The following is a 16,404-nucleotide window of genomic DNA, read 5'->3' as shown; positions in this document are numbered from 1 at the left end:
TGACCTCTTCAAGAATTCTTTTTCTCCAGAGTCAAGAACCTTCCCCTGTCCAAGTTGAAGTTTCACCTAGTGCACAGGGCAGGGAGAGACCTCCCCAGACGCAGTGTCCAGCAACATAACAAAGTATTATCTTTACATACATTCATGTTTAGACATGTAAATGCATCGAAAAGCAGGGAAGGTTTACACACTAGAATAACATAGGGAGGTCAAGGGTCACTTATGCTTTAACTGTATGGTTTAAATTTTTTATAAGAATGCATAAATGCATATGAATGACTTGGCTACTAAAATCAAATGAAAAAGAATGAATTTTGAGAAAGGGGTACTGGAAAGTACCTACTGTACTTCACCTTCCCCAAACACACACATAAAATTGAATTAAACGAAATGGCACTGATTGAAGGAAGGTTCAAGTGAAATAATGTGGGGTTTAGCCAGTGCCCGACACATAGGAGGAGTACACATCACTGGGCTGGGTCAACTGGCAAGTGATTTGCAGGAAGTCCTTTGTCAGATATAAAGTCCCACAGAAAAAGTGCTGAGTCACAGCTGAGCGCAAACCAGTCAGTGACCAAATCTCTCCCCTCAGGCCTCAGGAAACCACGGGTTCTGGGCTGGGTGGGGCTTCAAGAGACTAGACCTTTGCCCAGATTACTAATCTACCGACCCACTTCCAGACAGCCCCCTGGCACCAGCACTGACCAGAAGCCCCAGGCAGAAATGCCAGCCCCTAGCACTTACTGCCTGTAAGGATTTCCAAGCTGAAGGTTCAGCAAAGCTGAAAGGTGGAGTTTGCTTTCCTTTCAGTGTGGTCCTGGGATGCTACTCTCAATTAAATTTGGGGACCAGGTGGTTTCATGGGGTTGTGATCTGAGCAATTGCATGGGATCCCATGCAAAAAAGGACCCTGGGCTTGTTTTAGTGCCCTGCTGTTACTATCTTTAAATTCTTGCTCATTTTTGAACTAGGAGCTCTGCATTTTCATTTTGCACTGGACTTTTCAAATACTGTAGCTGGTCTTGCTACTTGTCTTCTAGTTTAGATTTATTTCCTTGAAGTAGAGACCTTGCAACTGAAACAGGGACAAGCATCAAGATTAACTTTTCCTGCCTATGATGAAAAATGCCAAGATATAAACAGTATAGTAAAAACAGGAGGGACTCCATCCTAAGTCTAAGATTCCATTTAAAAAACCAGGAAGTTAGAGGAGGTAAGATTGCTAATTTATTCTTTGGTAATCATTCAATAACCTATCTTAAGTCAGGGCAAGCAGCCCTAACGGATATGTTCCCAGTACTTGAGGGTACCACTTATCTTAGAGAAAAACAAATAAATACCTTGTGTTAAGTGTATCTTACAGAATTATCTAGAGGACTGACTGGACAGTGACATAATGTCTCTCACCAGAGATACACATCATGAGACCCCATATCAAGCCTATGCACCGCGTCTAAAACCCCATCCCTTGCCCCATTCTTGAAAGTCTTAAAAGACAGAATCCTAAGCCCTTAAGTGAGCCTCTTCTCTGAGGCTGCCCACCCTCCCTTTCTTTAAGTGTGTATTTTTTGCCTTAAATAAATACTTCTTACTGCTCAACTTACTGCATTTTGTCTCTGTGCTCTTCTAGGGGTAAGTGTCTTGGTTACTTTGCTATTTCATTCAATTTTCTAGACTTAAGCACCAGTCTTATATCTCTCTCTGTTCTACTTCAGACAAGTAGGGGAGGGTATTGAGAGCTCTGATTTGGGCTTGCAAGTTCCCGTTGCCTGGGTGACCCAGACAGGACTGCAGCTGTACAATCATGCTCTTCAGTACCCTGCCTGAAAATCTCCTTTTTTTCCCTATGGGAAATTCTCAGAACATAATCTCACTCCATCCAGTGCTCTGTGGGTCCCCCAAATCCTGGGGTGGTGGGGGCTCAGTCCCAACACCATGCAGACTCAAGTGGACCCTGGATACCAGGTGGCCCTGGCTTTAGCAGTTGGCAAGGTATTTGCCCTAAGTTGAGCAGGAGTTCATGAGCTTCCCTTTCCTCCCTCTGTTGTTCTTTCTCTCTGGGGCCAGCAAGGCCGCTGCCATTTGCTGCTACACTTAATAGATTCCTTCCTTACCTATATACTCTTCCAACTGGTCAAGAATTTTTTCGTGTCCAGAGTGAAGAAGCCTCCCCCACTCACGCTGAGGTTTTACTTAGTGCGAAGAGAAAGGCCTCCCCAGACACAGCTGCCTGACAACAAAACATTGGGTCCTGTGGTTTATCCCCATGCAATTGAAGAAAAATGTCATCTTTTATCAGAGTAATATGCACAATGGGCCAAGTCTCAAGAAGCCCTCAGTATAATATGGTAGATAATTTTGTCAGTGGGACAGAGATGAGAGTGTAATAGGCATAGTCAGCCTAAGCCTTGGGGCCAGGGAGGGCTTCCTGGAGGAGGTGATGGTTATGTGGAGTCTTAAGGAATGTGTAGGAGTTAGCCCCATCTAAGGTGGTGAGAGGAAGGTATTCCAGGCAACCATTACAGTCTGAGCAGAGGTATAACCTAACAGGGTATGGAGGAGACTACAAGAGATTTGTACAAGATAAACATGTAGATTATTTTTTTTATAAATATAAACCCAAGTAAACATAAATGTGTATCGATTGAAACAAATACATGCATTTTATCATTTAAAGACCAAACTGTTACATAGACAAAATAAACATTATTTGTGGGTAACCTTCACCACTAGATTCGGGAAAACAGCAGCTGTTTTAGTTTGATTTCCCTGTAACTCCAGTGCCTAGTGGATGTTTAGACAATCAGTCAGTCAGCAAATACTGATTGCTCAAACACCTAGTCTGTGCCAGGTACTATTTTAGGTACTGGAAATTCAGCAGTGACCACAAACAAGTGCCTGCTGCCACGTAGCTGACATTCCCGGATGGGTCCATATCCATTTTGGAATGAATGAATGAAAGAAAAAAATTAATGCTCTACTCAGTGAGCAATAAGTTTTCATAAGAGATGACAGGGTCATTTCCGAGTTTTACATGAACACAAAGAAATCTTACTTTTCTGTTTAAAAGAATTCAAGTCCTTGCAAGAAGCAGCAATCTCAACCGTGAGTCAGGAGTTCAAGAACTCAGGGCCTTGGGTGTTAACACTCACGCATGTAGATTTAATTATCTTTAAGCGCACCCCGTATCTGAATATTCAAATGTCCATGCAAGATAAAGAGGTGTTTTGGTTTTGCTTGCCTTTTTTTTTTTTTGTTCATCACGCCCAGCATCCGGCGGGCAGCGTCGGTTTGTGGGTTTGTGCATTTCTGTCGCAGCCGACTAACGCAAGTTCGGTTTTCGCGCGCGGGCCCGGGCGCCCCGCGAGCCCCCGCGGGAGCCGGGACGAACCATCTGCGCCCGCGGAGCGGGGGTGGCGGGTTCCTCCGCGCAGGATCAGGGCCCGACAGAGGGAGCTCAGCAGCAGCGCAGCCCGCAGGCCGTCCACGCAGGGCGGCCCGGGGGGATGGCTTTGCCGGGCGGGGCTGGAGCTGCGGGCGGGGGTCTGCGCCCTTCGCAGGGCTCCATCCCCCTCTCCGCGGTGGACTCGGCTGCAAATCTGGGGCCCGCGTTCCCCGGGCTTGTTCCCTACCGGAGGCGGCGAGGAGGTACCGCCGGCCCGGGCGACAGCGGCGCGCGTCCCACCTCTCCCGGTGGCCGCCCCTCGGGCTCAGCGGACAGCGCGGTCGTTTGGCGCGGGGACCCGGCCCCCGGGCCTCCCCGGACAGCTTTCCGCGCCCGGCTCGCATGGCGGACAGGACTCTGGTGGTGGTGTTCGGGGCCACAGGTGAGCGAAACCCCAAGCGGAGGCGCCGGAGCCCGCACCGAGCCCGGCCCCAGGGGTCAGGCGGCCCAAACCGGCAGAGCCAGGGCGTTCCCGGGATGTGGAGTGAGGCTCAGGGCCAGGGAGCGGGTTCCCTTTGAATTGAAAATAATTACTTTAACTTATTTGAATAAGTAGTAATTACGTAATACCAAGATAAAACCTGCTCTCCCTCTCCGTCGCCGCCGCCCCATCCATCCCTGTTACCAAGTTTCCTGAGTATCCTACCAGACTGATTATGTATGTATAATGACATTATTTCTTAAATGGTAGTGTTTTATTTTCCATATATATATATATTTAAAATATACGACAGCTTTATTGAGCTGTAGATCCCATACCATCCAATGCACTGGTTTCTAGTATATTCACAGAGCTCTATCATCACCACATTTAGTTTTAGGACATTTCATCACCCCGAAAAGAAACCCCGTACTCACCAGTAGTCACTCTCCATTTCCCCCAACTTGCCCCAGCCCCTGGCAGCCACCAATGTACTTTCTGTTCATAGATTTGCCTATTCTGATCATTTCATACAAATGAAATCTTACAAATACCTGACCTGCTGTGTTTGGCCTCTTTCCTTAGTATCATGTTTTCAAGGTTCATCCCCACTGTAGCATGCATCAGTACTTCATTCCTTTTTATGGCCAAATAATACCCCATTTTATGGTTAGACCACATTGTGTTTATCTATTCATCCATTAGTACATTTAATTTGTTTCCACCTTTCGGCTATTTTGAATAAATGCTGTTGTGAAGATCCATTTGCAAGTTTTTGTGTGAATATGTATTTTTAATTTTCTTGGAAGTATTCCTAGGGGTGGGTACATGGGTGTTGGTAACCCTTTCTGTATGTGCTAAATATTTTATGAGATTTTTAAGATTTTATAAAAGGTGTAAGTGTGGTGCCCACTCAGACATGGATGAACCTTGAAAACATGATGCTAAGTGAAAGAAGTCAGACACAAAAGATCACATGTTGTGTGATTCCATTTATATGGAACACCCAGAGTAGGCGAATCCTTAGAGACAGAGAAGACTGTTGGTTGCTGGGGGCTCAGGAAAGGGCAGATTGGGGAGTGACTGCTGATGGGAATGGATTTTCTTTTTGGGGCAATGAAGAGACTGCAATGGTGGCTGCACACTCTGAATATACTAAAACTGCACTGTATATTATGGTAAGTAGTGTGATGAGTGGATTCCATCTCAATAAAGTTATCGTTTTAAAACTGTTGCCAGGCAGTGGGCTAGAGACTCACAGGTCAAGTGTCCTTGGTGCCCTGCGGTGGTGGGGTGCTCCCTTTGGGGCTGCACCGTCAGCCAGACTTGAGGCAGGTCTCACCCTGCAGGTCTTTCTGACCCTTTGCAGGGGCCCAGGGGGGCTCAGTGGCCCGGACGCTCCTGGCAGATGGGACGTTCAGGGTTCGAGTGGTGACCCGGGACCCTCGGCAGAAGGCAGCGAAGCAGCTGCGGTTGCAGGGTGCAGACGTGGTACAGGGAGACCAGGACGACGAGGCCAGCATGGAGCTGGCCCTGACTGGGGCTCACGCTGCCTTCATCGTGACCAACTACTGGGAGAACTGCAGCCAAGAACGGGAGGTCAAGCAGGTGAGGGCAGGTGGAGGCCGTGGGAAGCCAGGGGCTGGGAGTAGAGACCCTGCTGGTCCCTGGGGGGCAGCTGTGACTTGCCAGAGAGGGGCTGACCCTGCTGTGCCTACCGCAGGCCTTTCCTACCTTTTCCATGCGGCCCTCCTAGACTTTGACGAGGGCGGGAGGTGGCTGTTTTCTCATTCACCTACCGTACAGTTTACCCTTTTAAAGTACAGTTCAGTGGGTGTTTTTTTAGCATACTCACAAAGTTGTTCAGCCATCACCACTACCTAATTCCAGAACTCCAGAAAGAAACCCTGTGCCTGCTAGCAGCCACTCCCATTGTCCCCACCCCCAGGCCACCACCAATCTCGTTTTTGTCATCCAGTGACTACACTCTAAAATCCAACTCTTGTTGGCCCATTTTCTTATAAGATGCATGTATTATAATTGAACCGATGAAATTTGAAAATATATCTGCATAACTACTGTGCTAATGAAAAGAATACATTTCTATTGTTCCAGAAAGCCCCACATCTCCTTTCACATATTTTATATTTCTCATTACTGTTTTCCACCCAGAAGCTCCCTAGTTAGGTGGTTATTGAGCCTAGGCAGTGTGTTATGAGACAGGACCATTGTTTTGTCTCACTTAAAAATGGAGACACGTGAACAGTGCCCATCAGAGCAGGCACTCGGGTATTTGTGGAATATATCTCCTTGTCCACACCCAGCCATAGCTGTGCTTTGGATGCGTGCCTTCCCTGGCCTGGGCTTGGTTTTCCTCTTCTGTTAAATGGAGATTGGACTGGACCACTGGTCTCCAAAATCGTTTGTAGCTATTTTTTCTTTGATTACTGTCTCCCACAGAAGCCCATTTAGAGAAGGGACAAAGACAGCTTTTCATCATCCTGACAGCCTGTGTTAGTGTCCTGTGGCGGCCATAACAAAAGACCACAAGCCAGGTGGCTTAAGCAACAGGAATTTATTCTTTCCTGGTTCTTGAGGCCAGAAGTATTCCCAAAGTGTGGGCAGTGCCGTATTCCCTTTGAAGGCTTCCAGGGGACTTGTGGCTCCTTGCCTTTTCCAGCCTCAAGGCTGTCGGCTCTCCCCCTGTGGCCCTGTCACTCCCTTCTCTGCCCGTCTTCCCGTGACCCTCTCTCCCTGTCTGTCCCTCTTCAGTCTCTCTCATAAGGAGACTTGTCATTGGGTTGTGAGCCCCATGGTGATCCGGGATGATCTCATCTCAGGTTTCTTAATTATATCTGCCGAGACCTTTCTCCAGTAAGGGCACATTCACAGGTTCTTGGGGTTAGGATGCAGACATGCCCGTTTGCAGGCCACCGTGTACCCCAACACAGCCCCATGCAGCAGGTAGCATTGCTGTCCCCAAGTAACCGACGAGGCCAGATGGTCACACTGCCTGTCCTGGATCACACAGCCAGTGTGTTGAAGAGCCGGGTCTGGAACCCCAAGGCTTGTGTGCTTACATGCTGACTGCAGCACCTCCCTGGTGGACTCTTGGGGCTCCCCAGGGAGGCTGCCCAAGCACTGCAGGCAGGATGCCCCCAGAGCAGGTAGAGGTGGGTAGCCTCCGAGGGCCCTTTGCCAGGCAGCAGACCTGCCCCCCTTCAGACGGCACCCAGGTGGGCCACCATGGAGCGCACTGGGAAGTGGCAGAGCCGGATGACAGAGAGAAGTGATGCTAAGGGCCTGTGGCAAATGGGATATTCAGGGTTCGAGTGGTGACCTGGGACCCTGGGCAGGGTGAGGACGTGGTAAAAGGCTTACAGTCCGTGTTAAAGGGTGTGGCGCTGTACGTCAGCATCATTCCGGCAGGTAGGTGATGGTGGGCTCCTGGCATCAGACACCGTGGCAACGCTGGAGGGGGAGAGCTGGGCTGTGACTGAGCCACAATCTCCCTCTTGGCCCTATGGCTTCCTTTCCTGCTCCCAGGGAAAGCTGCTGGCGGATCTGGCCAAGCGCCTGGGCCTTCGCTACGTGGTCTTCAGTGGCCTGGAGAACATCAAGAAGCTGACGGCAGGGAAGCTGGTGGCGCGCCACTTTGATGGCAAAGGAGAGGTGGAGGAGTACTTCCGGGACATCGGCGTTTCCATGACCAGTGTGCGGCTGCCCTGCTATTTCGAGAACCTCCTCTCCTACTTCTTGCCTCAGAAGGCCCCAGATGGGAAGAGCTACCTGCTGAGTGGGTGCCCTTCCTCCCGCCTCCTCCCTCGAGGGTCCGCTCTCACCTGTGGAGCTCTGGGTGTGACCATGAGTGGGCCTGCCCAATGGTTCTGGGTCTCTCACGTTAGGCCTGTGATTGTAAGCAAGGCATTCAGCTTCTCTGGGCCTCTGCTTCCTGTCCTGTGAGATGGGCACACACTGAGTCCTGGGCACAGTGAGAAAATCTACTGAGCTGTGGTGACACGAGCTTTGTTGTAGGAAAACTTGGATGGAGGCAAGTGCAGTTATTGTTACTTCAAAAACCAGGAGAGGATGTGGATGACCAGGTCCAGTCGTAGATTTCACAAAGTGGGAGAGCTCTCTCCTAATGCCCGTTAACAAATCCAAACCAGCGGGATGCTCTGGACCCCCGGTGGGCAGGACTCCCGGGAGGCCAGACTGGGAGAGGGCAGCGCCCTCAGCCGGCCACCCTTTTCCCTTGGCCCAAATGCTGGTGCCCTCTCCGGCCTGCTGGAGCAGAGTGTGGTCCTAATGTTGGCACTCCGGCACTGCCCTTTATTTGCAAAACCAGCCGGGCTCCCTCCCTCCAAGGTACCTGAGCCATCAGCTGGCAGCTGCCATGGCCCTTTACAGGTGAGGAAAATGGCAGCTTCAGGTGCTCCTGGAGCCACGTCCGGGTACTGCTCTGCCTCTCCACCTACGACGCCACGGCTGGGTGGGTACAGTCACTTCTGATTTCAAAATGCTTATCGAGTGCCTGTCCCATGCTGCTCCGGGCTAGGCCCTGGCCTCTGCTGATGAGGGTTCCTGCTGGTAGATGTGTTGGGATGCACCCACATCAGGAATTCAGGGTGTGGCGAGGTACTCCGGGCCAGCACTTGGGAGGAGTGGGACCTCGGGGGCACCAGCCCAGTCTCCAGGGCACCCTTCTTTCCTTCCTCTGGTTCCCATCCCAGCACTGAGAGGGATGGGCAGCCTGGGGTTCTTCCCACTCTAAGAATGGAGTAGCCAGGGCTCAGAGCCAAGCAGTGTGCCTGGGTGGTGGAGCTTGGACTGCGTCCTGGGTCCTGCCTCCTGCACCACAGACCCCAGGAGGCGTCTAAGTCGAGCTGGGTTCTGACCTGTGCTCACGCCCGGTTGACTGGCTGCGGGGAACACCAGCTTTGGCCCCTCAGAGACCTGCACCAGCACGTCCCTCTTCCCCCTCCCAGGCTTGCCCATGGGTGACGTGCCCATGGATGGCATGTCTGTGGCCGACCTGGGTCCTGTGGTGCTCAGCCTGCTGAAGAAGCCAGAAAAGTATGTTGGCCAGAACATCGGGCTCAGTACCTGCAGGCACACGGCGGAGGAATATGCTGCCCTGCTGTCCAAGCACACCGGGAAGGCTGTGCGCAACGCCCAGGTGGGTCCTGCTGCCCTGGGCCCAGGCCTGGAGCAGGCCCAGCTCCTGCCAGGAAACCCAGGCAAGCTGGTCCAGTCATTCTAACCCCCAGAGGGGCTTTGTGGGGAGTGGGGAAGGCGTATCTAGGGCTGTCCCATCACTCTGAACGAGGCAGATCTGAATTTGTCACTGCGAACATGTATGTTGTGCTGTGCTTAGGAGCCCAGTGTGGCTGCTGAGTGAAATTTCTGGCTTATGTGGTTAAGTAGCAAGGAAGGTTTCCTGGAAGAGGGGACAATGGAGCCGAGGCAAGGAGTGACAGCAGGGCACGCCGGGCTCCTCTGGGATGGGGCTTGAGGGAGAAGAGCGGGGCAGGAGGCCAGAGAGCGAGGCCCCACCCTGCCACCACCTGGCCCATAGCCCCCTCCTCCCCCACTGACCCTCAGCCTTCCTGTCCAGGCCCAGGCACCTTGTTTCGTGTTTGTCATTGCCAGTAGGGAAGTAAGACCTACTCATTAAAGAAAATCTGGGAAACTGCATTATTTAAGGACAAAAACCATCCGTAGAGCCCAGACCCAAGCAGAGCAATGGTGGGGAGCCACGGCAAGACGCGTGTCAGGCAGGTCAGACCCCCGGACTCGGCTCCTGGCCCCAGCCCCTCACACACACCAGCGTCTCTGCCTCAGTGTCCTCTTCTGTGACACGCGTGAATGAGTAGCGTCCACCTGCTGGGGTTGCTGTGAGGACTGCGTGGAGTGATCCCCGTAAATGCTGCCACAAGGAAGTGCACCAGGAAGTGCCCTTTACTATGTCAACAGAAGGGCCTGAGGCAGTGGTGGGGATTTACAGGGTTCTGATTTGGGACTGGGAAGTTTTCATCTCATGATCTTAAAATGACAGGATTTAAACTGACTAGAACAGTGGGTTTGAACTTTAATATTTTCAGCAGAATGATTTCCAGATGAATTTAATTAGTAAGGGCCTTGTGGGGGCAGAGGATGCCAACAGCATGCTTGGGGTGCTGGAAGTGTGGACCAACCCTAACAGACCCCCTTGTGCTCCCAGACCACCCCTGAGGACTACGAGAAGGGTGGCTTCCCTGGCGCCCAGGACCTGGCCAACATGTTCCGCTTCTATGCCCTGAAGCCAGACCGCAACATCGAGCTGACGCTGAGGCTCAACCCAAAGGCCAGGACGTTGGACCAGTGGCTGGAGCAGCACAAAGGGGAGTTTGCTGGGCTGTGACCCTGACCATATGTCAACACTGTCTGGAGGGCCAGGGGCACAGTCAGAGGCATCCTTTCTTGTGTTAAAAATGTTTTTCAGTAAAGGCTATTGTTTCCCCAGGTGGCTTCCAAAAGAAAAGGGCTTTGTTTCAGGGACTGGAGTTCACAGTGGCAGCTGCTGGGACACCCACGGCATGAAAATCCCAAAGGAAGCATAAGGGAGGGCAGAGCCTCCCACCCTGGCCTCTGTGCAGTGGTCACCAAAGGGATAGCAGCTCGGACCCTTTCATTATGTATTTTGAAAAAGCATTTGGTACCGTAGCAGTGTGCCAGGCCCTAAGGACAGTGTTAACTAAAATGTTATGCCCCCTGCCTCGAGGAGCTTAGTTTAGCGGAAAAGCCAGACATAAATATGCAATGAATGGCTACAGATTGGCATAGGGCTGCAGAGGACAGGGGGGATAAATAACTGGAGGAGGGGGCAGGGACAGTCTCTGAGGTCTGATGGGAGGGCAGCAAGCCCCCCAGGCAGGGTAGGAGGGACTTCTGAGCCCACCTGGCTCAGTGACAGGACGAGACGTCCTGTATGTTGAGTCCTATGTGATGTCCAAGTCCCCTGGGCTCCTGGAGTGGCCGGCAATCGGCACGGAGCCTGGGAAGGGCCCAGACTGTTCGCTCATCTGGTGCTGCTTGGCTGGACCTTGTGAGGGCGCCGTGAGATCACATATGCAGAGCAGTATCTGACAACTCGGTCACCTCCCTCCTGACACATGATCAAACCCTGCTACCCTCCAGTGCCTGTCAGCGTGTTCCTGTCCCTTAGAGGTGGCATCCACTGGCCCAGATTCCAGGTGTGGCCAAAGAGCTGACCCTGGGAACAGCACACGCCCCAGATCCAGTGATGTGGGTAGAATGTGCACGATTTGGGATATGCTCCCTCTGCTCTGGACCATCCATACTGCACACAAATGCCTGTCCCAGGCAGGGGGACTACTCTGACCCTCTAAGGGCAGACCCCACAGTACGCTTGTCTTCAGCCCTCAGAACGCCATTACCCCAAGAGTGAACCCTAATGTAGACTACAGATGTTGGGTGGGAATGGCTCGTCCATATATGTCAGTTGTAACAAATGCCCCACTCTAGTGGGGACGCTGATAATGGGGGCCTGGGCATGTGTGGGAGCAGGGGGCTTATGGGAAATCTCTACCTTCCTCTCAACTTTGCTGTGAACCTAGCAACTGCTACTAAGAAACCTAGTTTTTTAGGTCTTCACTTGTATCCACCCCCTTTCCTTGCTCTTGGCCATAACCCCGTGTGGCTGGAGAGGAAGGCCCTTCCTGCACCCCGGATGCTGAAATCAAGGGGTCCTGCCGGGCACTACAGGAAGAAAGCCTGTGTGGTCCAGCACCCCACACTACTGGCTGCAGGGCTCCCAGCACGGGTCCCAGTTGGATGGATGCCATGTGTTCCTGATCTCTGAAATACATTAGTTAGCTGCCAACATTTAAAACTTTAACAGTGGCAAATGTACATAAAATTTACCATTTTAGTCATTTTAAGTGTACGGTTCAGTGGCATTAAGTACATTCACCTTGTGCAGCCGTCACCACCACTTCTCTCAAGAACTTGTCTTCCCAAACTGAAAGCCTGACCTCATGAAATGCTAACTCCCATCCCCTCTCCCAGCCATCATTCTTTTCTGTCTCTATGAGCTTGACTACTCCAAGTACGTCATATAAGTAGCTGCCAACATTTTTAAATGAGACATTCATAGCAGCATTATTGATAATAGCCAAAAAGTGGAAATAACGTGAGTATCTATTAGCAAATGGGAAAAAATGTCTACTCATATATAATGGGATTTTTTCAGCCTTAAAAAGGAATGAAATACAGGCACACCTCATTTTATTGTGTTTCGCTTTATTGCTCTTTGCAGATACTGTGTTTTTTTACAAGTTGAAGGCTTGTGGCCACCCTGGAAATTAGCAAGTCCATTGGTGCCATTTTTCCAACAGCATTTGCTTAGCTTCATGTCTCTGGTTTACATTTTGGTAATTCTTGAAATATTCCAAACTTTTTCATTATTATTACCTTTGCTATGGTGATCTGAGACCGGTGATGTTTGATGTTACTACTGTAATTGTTTAGGGGCACCATGAACCATGCCACTATCAGAGAGCAAACTTAATGATAAATGCATGTGTTCTGACTGCTCCACCAACCGGCTGATCCTGGCCTGTCTCTCTTCCGAAATGGGTCTCCCTATTCCGTGAGACCCAACATGGAAATTAGGCCAATTAATGACCCTACAGTGGCCTCTAAGTGTTCACGTGTGAGGAGGAGTATCGCATCTCTTGCTTTAAATCAGCTCAGAAAGGATGGTGTGTCAGAAGACAAGGCAGGCTGAAAAATCCACTGAACCAAAGGAAAGTTCTTGAAGGAGATGAAACTGCTGCTCCCGGGAACACACGGATGATGAGAGAGCAAAACAGCCGCGTTGCTGACATGGAGGAAGTGTGAGTGGTCTGGACAGAAGATCAAACCAGCCACAACAGTCCTTAAGCCAACGCCTGACCCCGAGCAAGGGCCTGACTCTCTTCAATTCCACGAAGGCTGAGAGGTGAGGAAGCTGCAGAAGGAAGCCTGACGCCAGCAGAGGTTGGCTCCTGAGGTTTAAGGAAAGAAGCCGTCTCCGTGACAGAGGAGCCAAGGTGAACAGCAGGTGCTGATGGAGAGGCTGCAGCTCAGATCACTAACGAAGGTGCCGAGCTCAACGACAGCCTCTCGGTGTAGATGAAAGCAGCCCTCTACTGGAAGAGGCCATCTAGGACTTTCACAGCTGCAGAGGAGGCGTCAATGCCTGGCTTCAAAGCCTCAAAGGACAGGCTGACTCCCTCGTGAGCGGCTAAGGCAGCTGGTGAATGCTCACTGACCATTCTGAAGATCCCAGGGCCCTTGATAATTATGCTCGGTCCGCTCTGCCTGTGCTCTATAGACGGAACAGCAAAGCCTGGATGGCAGCACATCTGGTTACAGCGTGGTTCACTTGAGTATTTTAAGCCACTGTTGAGACCGACTGCTCAGGACAGAGGACTGCTCACTGACAGTGCACCCGGTCACGCAGGAGCTCTGATGGAGACCAGCAGTGAGATTCATGCTGTTTCCATGCCTGCAGCCCGTGGATCCAGGGGTCATTCTGACTCTGAAGTCTAATCATTGACAAATTACATTTCATAAGACTCTAGCTGCCACAGACAGTGATTCCCCCCATGGTCTGGGCAAAGTAAACCGGAACCTTCTGGGAAGGATTCACCATGCCAGGTGCCACTAAGAACACTCGGTTCGTGGGAAGAGGTCGAATACAACACTGACGGGAGTTGGCAAGCAGTGGGTTCCGACCCTCATGGGTGATTTTGAGGGGTTCAGGCCCTCAGTGGGCATCACTGCAGATGGGGTGGCAGGAGCAGGGGACCTAGAGGTGGAGCCAGAAGCTGCAGCTGACTTGCTGCCTCTGGCGCTGACACCAAGGGGCGAGGGGCTGCTGCTTAGGGATGTGCAAAGGGAGTGCTTTCTGGAGACGGAGCGGCTCCTGGTGAGAACGCCGACAAGACCTGAATGGCAGCACAGCACTCAGGACATCACCTAAACGCGGCTGATAAAGCAGCGGCAGGGTCTGAGACGACTGACTCCAGCTCTGAAAGAAGCTCTCCTGAGGGTGAAATGCTATCAAACATCAGCACAGCTCCAGAGAAATCGCTCCTGAAGAGAGTCGACTGATGCATGAAACGTCCCTGTTGTCTTACTTGAAGAAACTGCCACGGCCACCCCAGCCTGCAGTCACCACCGCCCTGATCAGTCAGCAGCCATCAACACGGAGGCAAAACTCTCCACCAGCTAGAAGGTCACGACTCGCCTTAAGCTCAGGTGATGGGGAACATTTATAATAATGCAGTGTTTTTAATCAAGGTATATACATTGTTTTTTTAGACATAATGCTATTGCACACTTAACAGATTACAGTATAGTATGATATAGTATTTTATATGCACTGGGAAACCAAGAAGTTCACTTGCCTTGCTTTACTGCAAGATTCACTTTATTGCAGTAGTCTGGAACTGAACCCACAGTGTCTCTGAGGTATTACTGTATGGATTCATGGTACATTATGTTAAATCAAAGAAACCACCAGGAACCACAAAAGGTCACATTGTATGATTCCGTTTATGTGAGATGTGCACAGTAGGCAAATCCGCAGACAGGAAGCAGACTTATGGTTGCCAGAGATGTAGGGCAGGAGGGATGGACGTGAGGAACTTGGTGGATAATAGGGAGTGAGTGCTGATGGGCGCAGGGTCACTGTGAACATGTTCTAAAATGGACTGCAGTGAGGGCTGCAGAGTCTTGAATTAAAACCACTAAACTGTACATTTTAAATGGGTGAATTGTATAATAATGTGAATTGTATCTTAATAAAGCTGATACCCCAAAAATGAGGTAACTGAAATCTCCACATAAATATCTAGATGCTCAGTTTCCCTTGGCAAGTCCCAGGAGATCTGGCAGCTCTGGTCTGAATTCCTGTGTAGCCAAGGTGGACGCACCTGAAGAGCACCGTCCCCTTTAGATGGGCAGCCACAGTCTCCACCGCTCCCTTCTGTCTCCCAGGCACTGAGGCTGGAGGTCAGGGCCCACCTCGTTTTTTATGTGAAGTTCCTGACTGGCCCCTCTGGGACCCGAGCAGTGCTCAGGCACGCCTTCTGTGAAAGCTATGGCCAGTGAAGGGCAAGGCAGTCCCTGGACGCAGGGGCAGCCAGGAGGCTTGTGGGCCTGGAGGGGGTTTTTGTACACCGAGGGCAGTTTCATGACAAGGAAGGAAGCAGTAAGACCACCGGAACCTCAAGGCCTAAAGGGAGGAGGATGGCCCGGGACAAGCAGCTCAGAGCAGAGACCTGCATGTGGGGTGGAGCCCGGGTTCTGTGCCCACCTCGGCCTCACGCACACATGGTCGCATGTTCACAGTCCACCTTCCTAACATTTCAGCAAATGCGGAACACCCAGCGACGGTTCTCGCTCCTCTCACTCCCCAGACATTTTTAAATGCCTCATCTCACGCTCCGACTGCGACGCAGGACGCAGAGGCTATGAAGTCCTCTGGTGACTAATGCCTCCGGAGTCACCTGTGGGAACAAACCCAATCCAGCCGCGAGCAGACTTGATTCTACAAGTTGCACCGCCACCTTCTGGCCACCAAGGGAAGGACGCCTCAAAACAGCAATGATGGTGTCTCTGCCAAGAATACCCACTGTTTTCTTCCAAAACACCTCTGCTTTCAAAAGACAGGACACGGACGGGACTTTGGTTGACTTCTCCAGGAAGAAAGCCTAAGCTGACATGAGACACAGTCTAGCTCCCCACCGCTGTACCCAAGGTCCAGGATTTGGCCGGGCCATACTGAGGGTCCACAGCAGGCACTCAATGAGTATCTATGGGATGATGAAGTATCTGAAATTTGCAGCAGTCAGTGCAAAGCCCCTTCCTGGCCCACCAGGTCTTTCCCAACCTTCTCCCACCCACCCAGTGAGCGCTCACACCACAACCCGCTCAGCCCAGAATGCTGGGATGGTGTGTGCTACATGCCCAGGACCCATTCCAGCTGTGCCAGTAGCCCAGATTAAACTACAGCAGGCAAAAAGTTAACACTAAAAAACACGTTAATATTCCTCTGAAAAAAATGGAGGAAAACAATCTGGCGAGGTAGACTAGCATATAGAGGCCTGAGGAGGCCCCCCCCACTCACGGCACAGGCCCTCAAAGAAAAAGCGACACATCAAACTCTAGGACATTCATTCAAGCCAGCATGCCATCGCACAGCAAGGGGTCTGGGCTGGAGAGGGTCAGTGCTCGGTGCCACCCATCCGTGAGTGTGCACGCGACTCCGTGACCAGGGCCAGCCGGCCAGCCGGCCAGCCCCAGGAGGGCAACTGTAACACCACGGGGGGTCCGATCTGTAGATGAACACAGCAAACCCCTGCTAGGCCTCCTGCAGAAAGCTGTTTGAACTCTTTCAAAGAAAAGACCACAGCTTAGGTTTCAAATACCTTTTGCAGTAGATGATCTTATTCATATTGATACAGAATCATTTTACATCCTTAGA

At 51.2% G+C, this 16,404-nt stretch overlaps 1 protein-coding gene across 2 annotated transcripts; it reads left to right on the top strand.

Moving 5' to 3' along the window:
- Positions 1-3,292: 3,292 nt before the first annotated feature.
- Positions 3,293-10,372, top strand: NMRAL1 (NmrA like redox sensor 1). Of its 2 annotated transcripts, none has more exons than XM_036920466.2 (5): positions 3,293-3,827; positions 5,236-5,474; positions 7,413-7,662; positions 8,855-9,045; positions 10,171-10,372. In XM_036920466.2, the coding sequence occupies exons 1-5, from the start codon at positions 3,788-3,790 to the stop codon at positions 10,267-10,269; spliced, it is 819 nt and encodes a 272-aa protein (XP_036776361.1). In that variant the 5' UTR covers positions 3,293-3,787; the 3' UTR covers positions 10,270-10,372. The 2 variants fall into 2 exon arrangements, with proteins under 2 accessions (XP_036776361.1, XP_036776360.1); XM_036920465.2 differs by having other exon boundaries at positions 3,304-3,827; positions 10,090-10,372.
- Positions 10,373-16,404: the final 6,032 nt, after the last annotated feature.

This window comes from Manis pentadactyla, chromosome 10, assembly GCF_030020395.1.
Source record: "Manis pentadactyla isolate mManPen7 chromosome 10, mManPen7.hap1, whole genome shotgun sequence".
NCBI lineage: Eukaryota > Metazoa > Chordata > Mammalia > Pholidota > Manidae > Manis > Manis pentadactyla.
The sequence above is the reverse complement of the archived record's forward strand: the minus strand, read 5'-3'. Positions and strand labels throughout refer to the sequence as shown.

What these genes read in the sequence shown, in the direction of transcription:
- NMRAL1 (XM_036920465.2), top strand. Translation starts at nt 3,788, where the DNA reads ATGGCGGACAGGACTCTGGTGGTGGTGTTCGGGGCCACAG. An exon ending in AAGAACGGGAGGTCAAGCAG is followed by an intron (nt 5,475 to 7,412) that starts GTGAGGGCAGGT and finishes TCCTGCTCCCAG; the next exon opens with GGAAAGCTGCTGGCGGATCT. An exon ending in AGGCTGTGCGCAACGCCCAG is followed by an intron (nt 9,046 to 10,089) that starts GTGGGTCCTGCT and finishes TTGTGCTCCCAG; the next exon opens with ACCACCCCTGAGGACTACGA.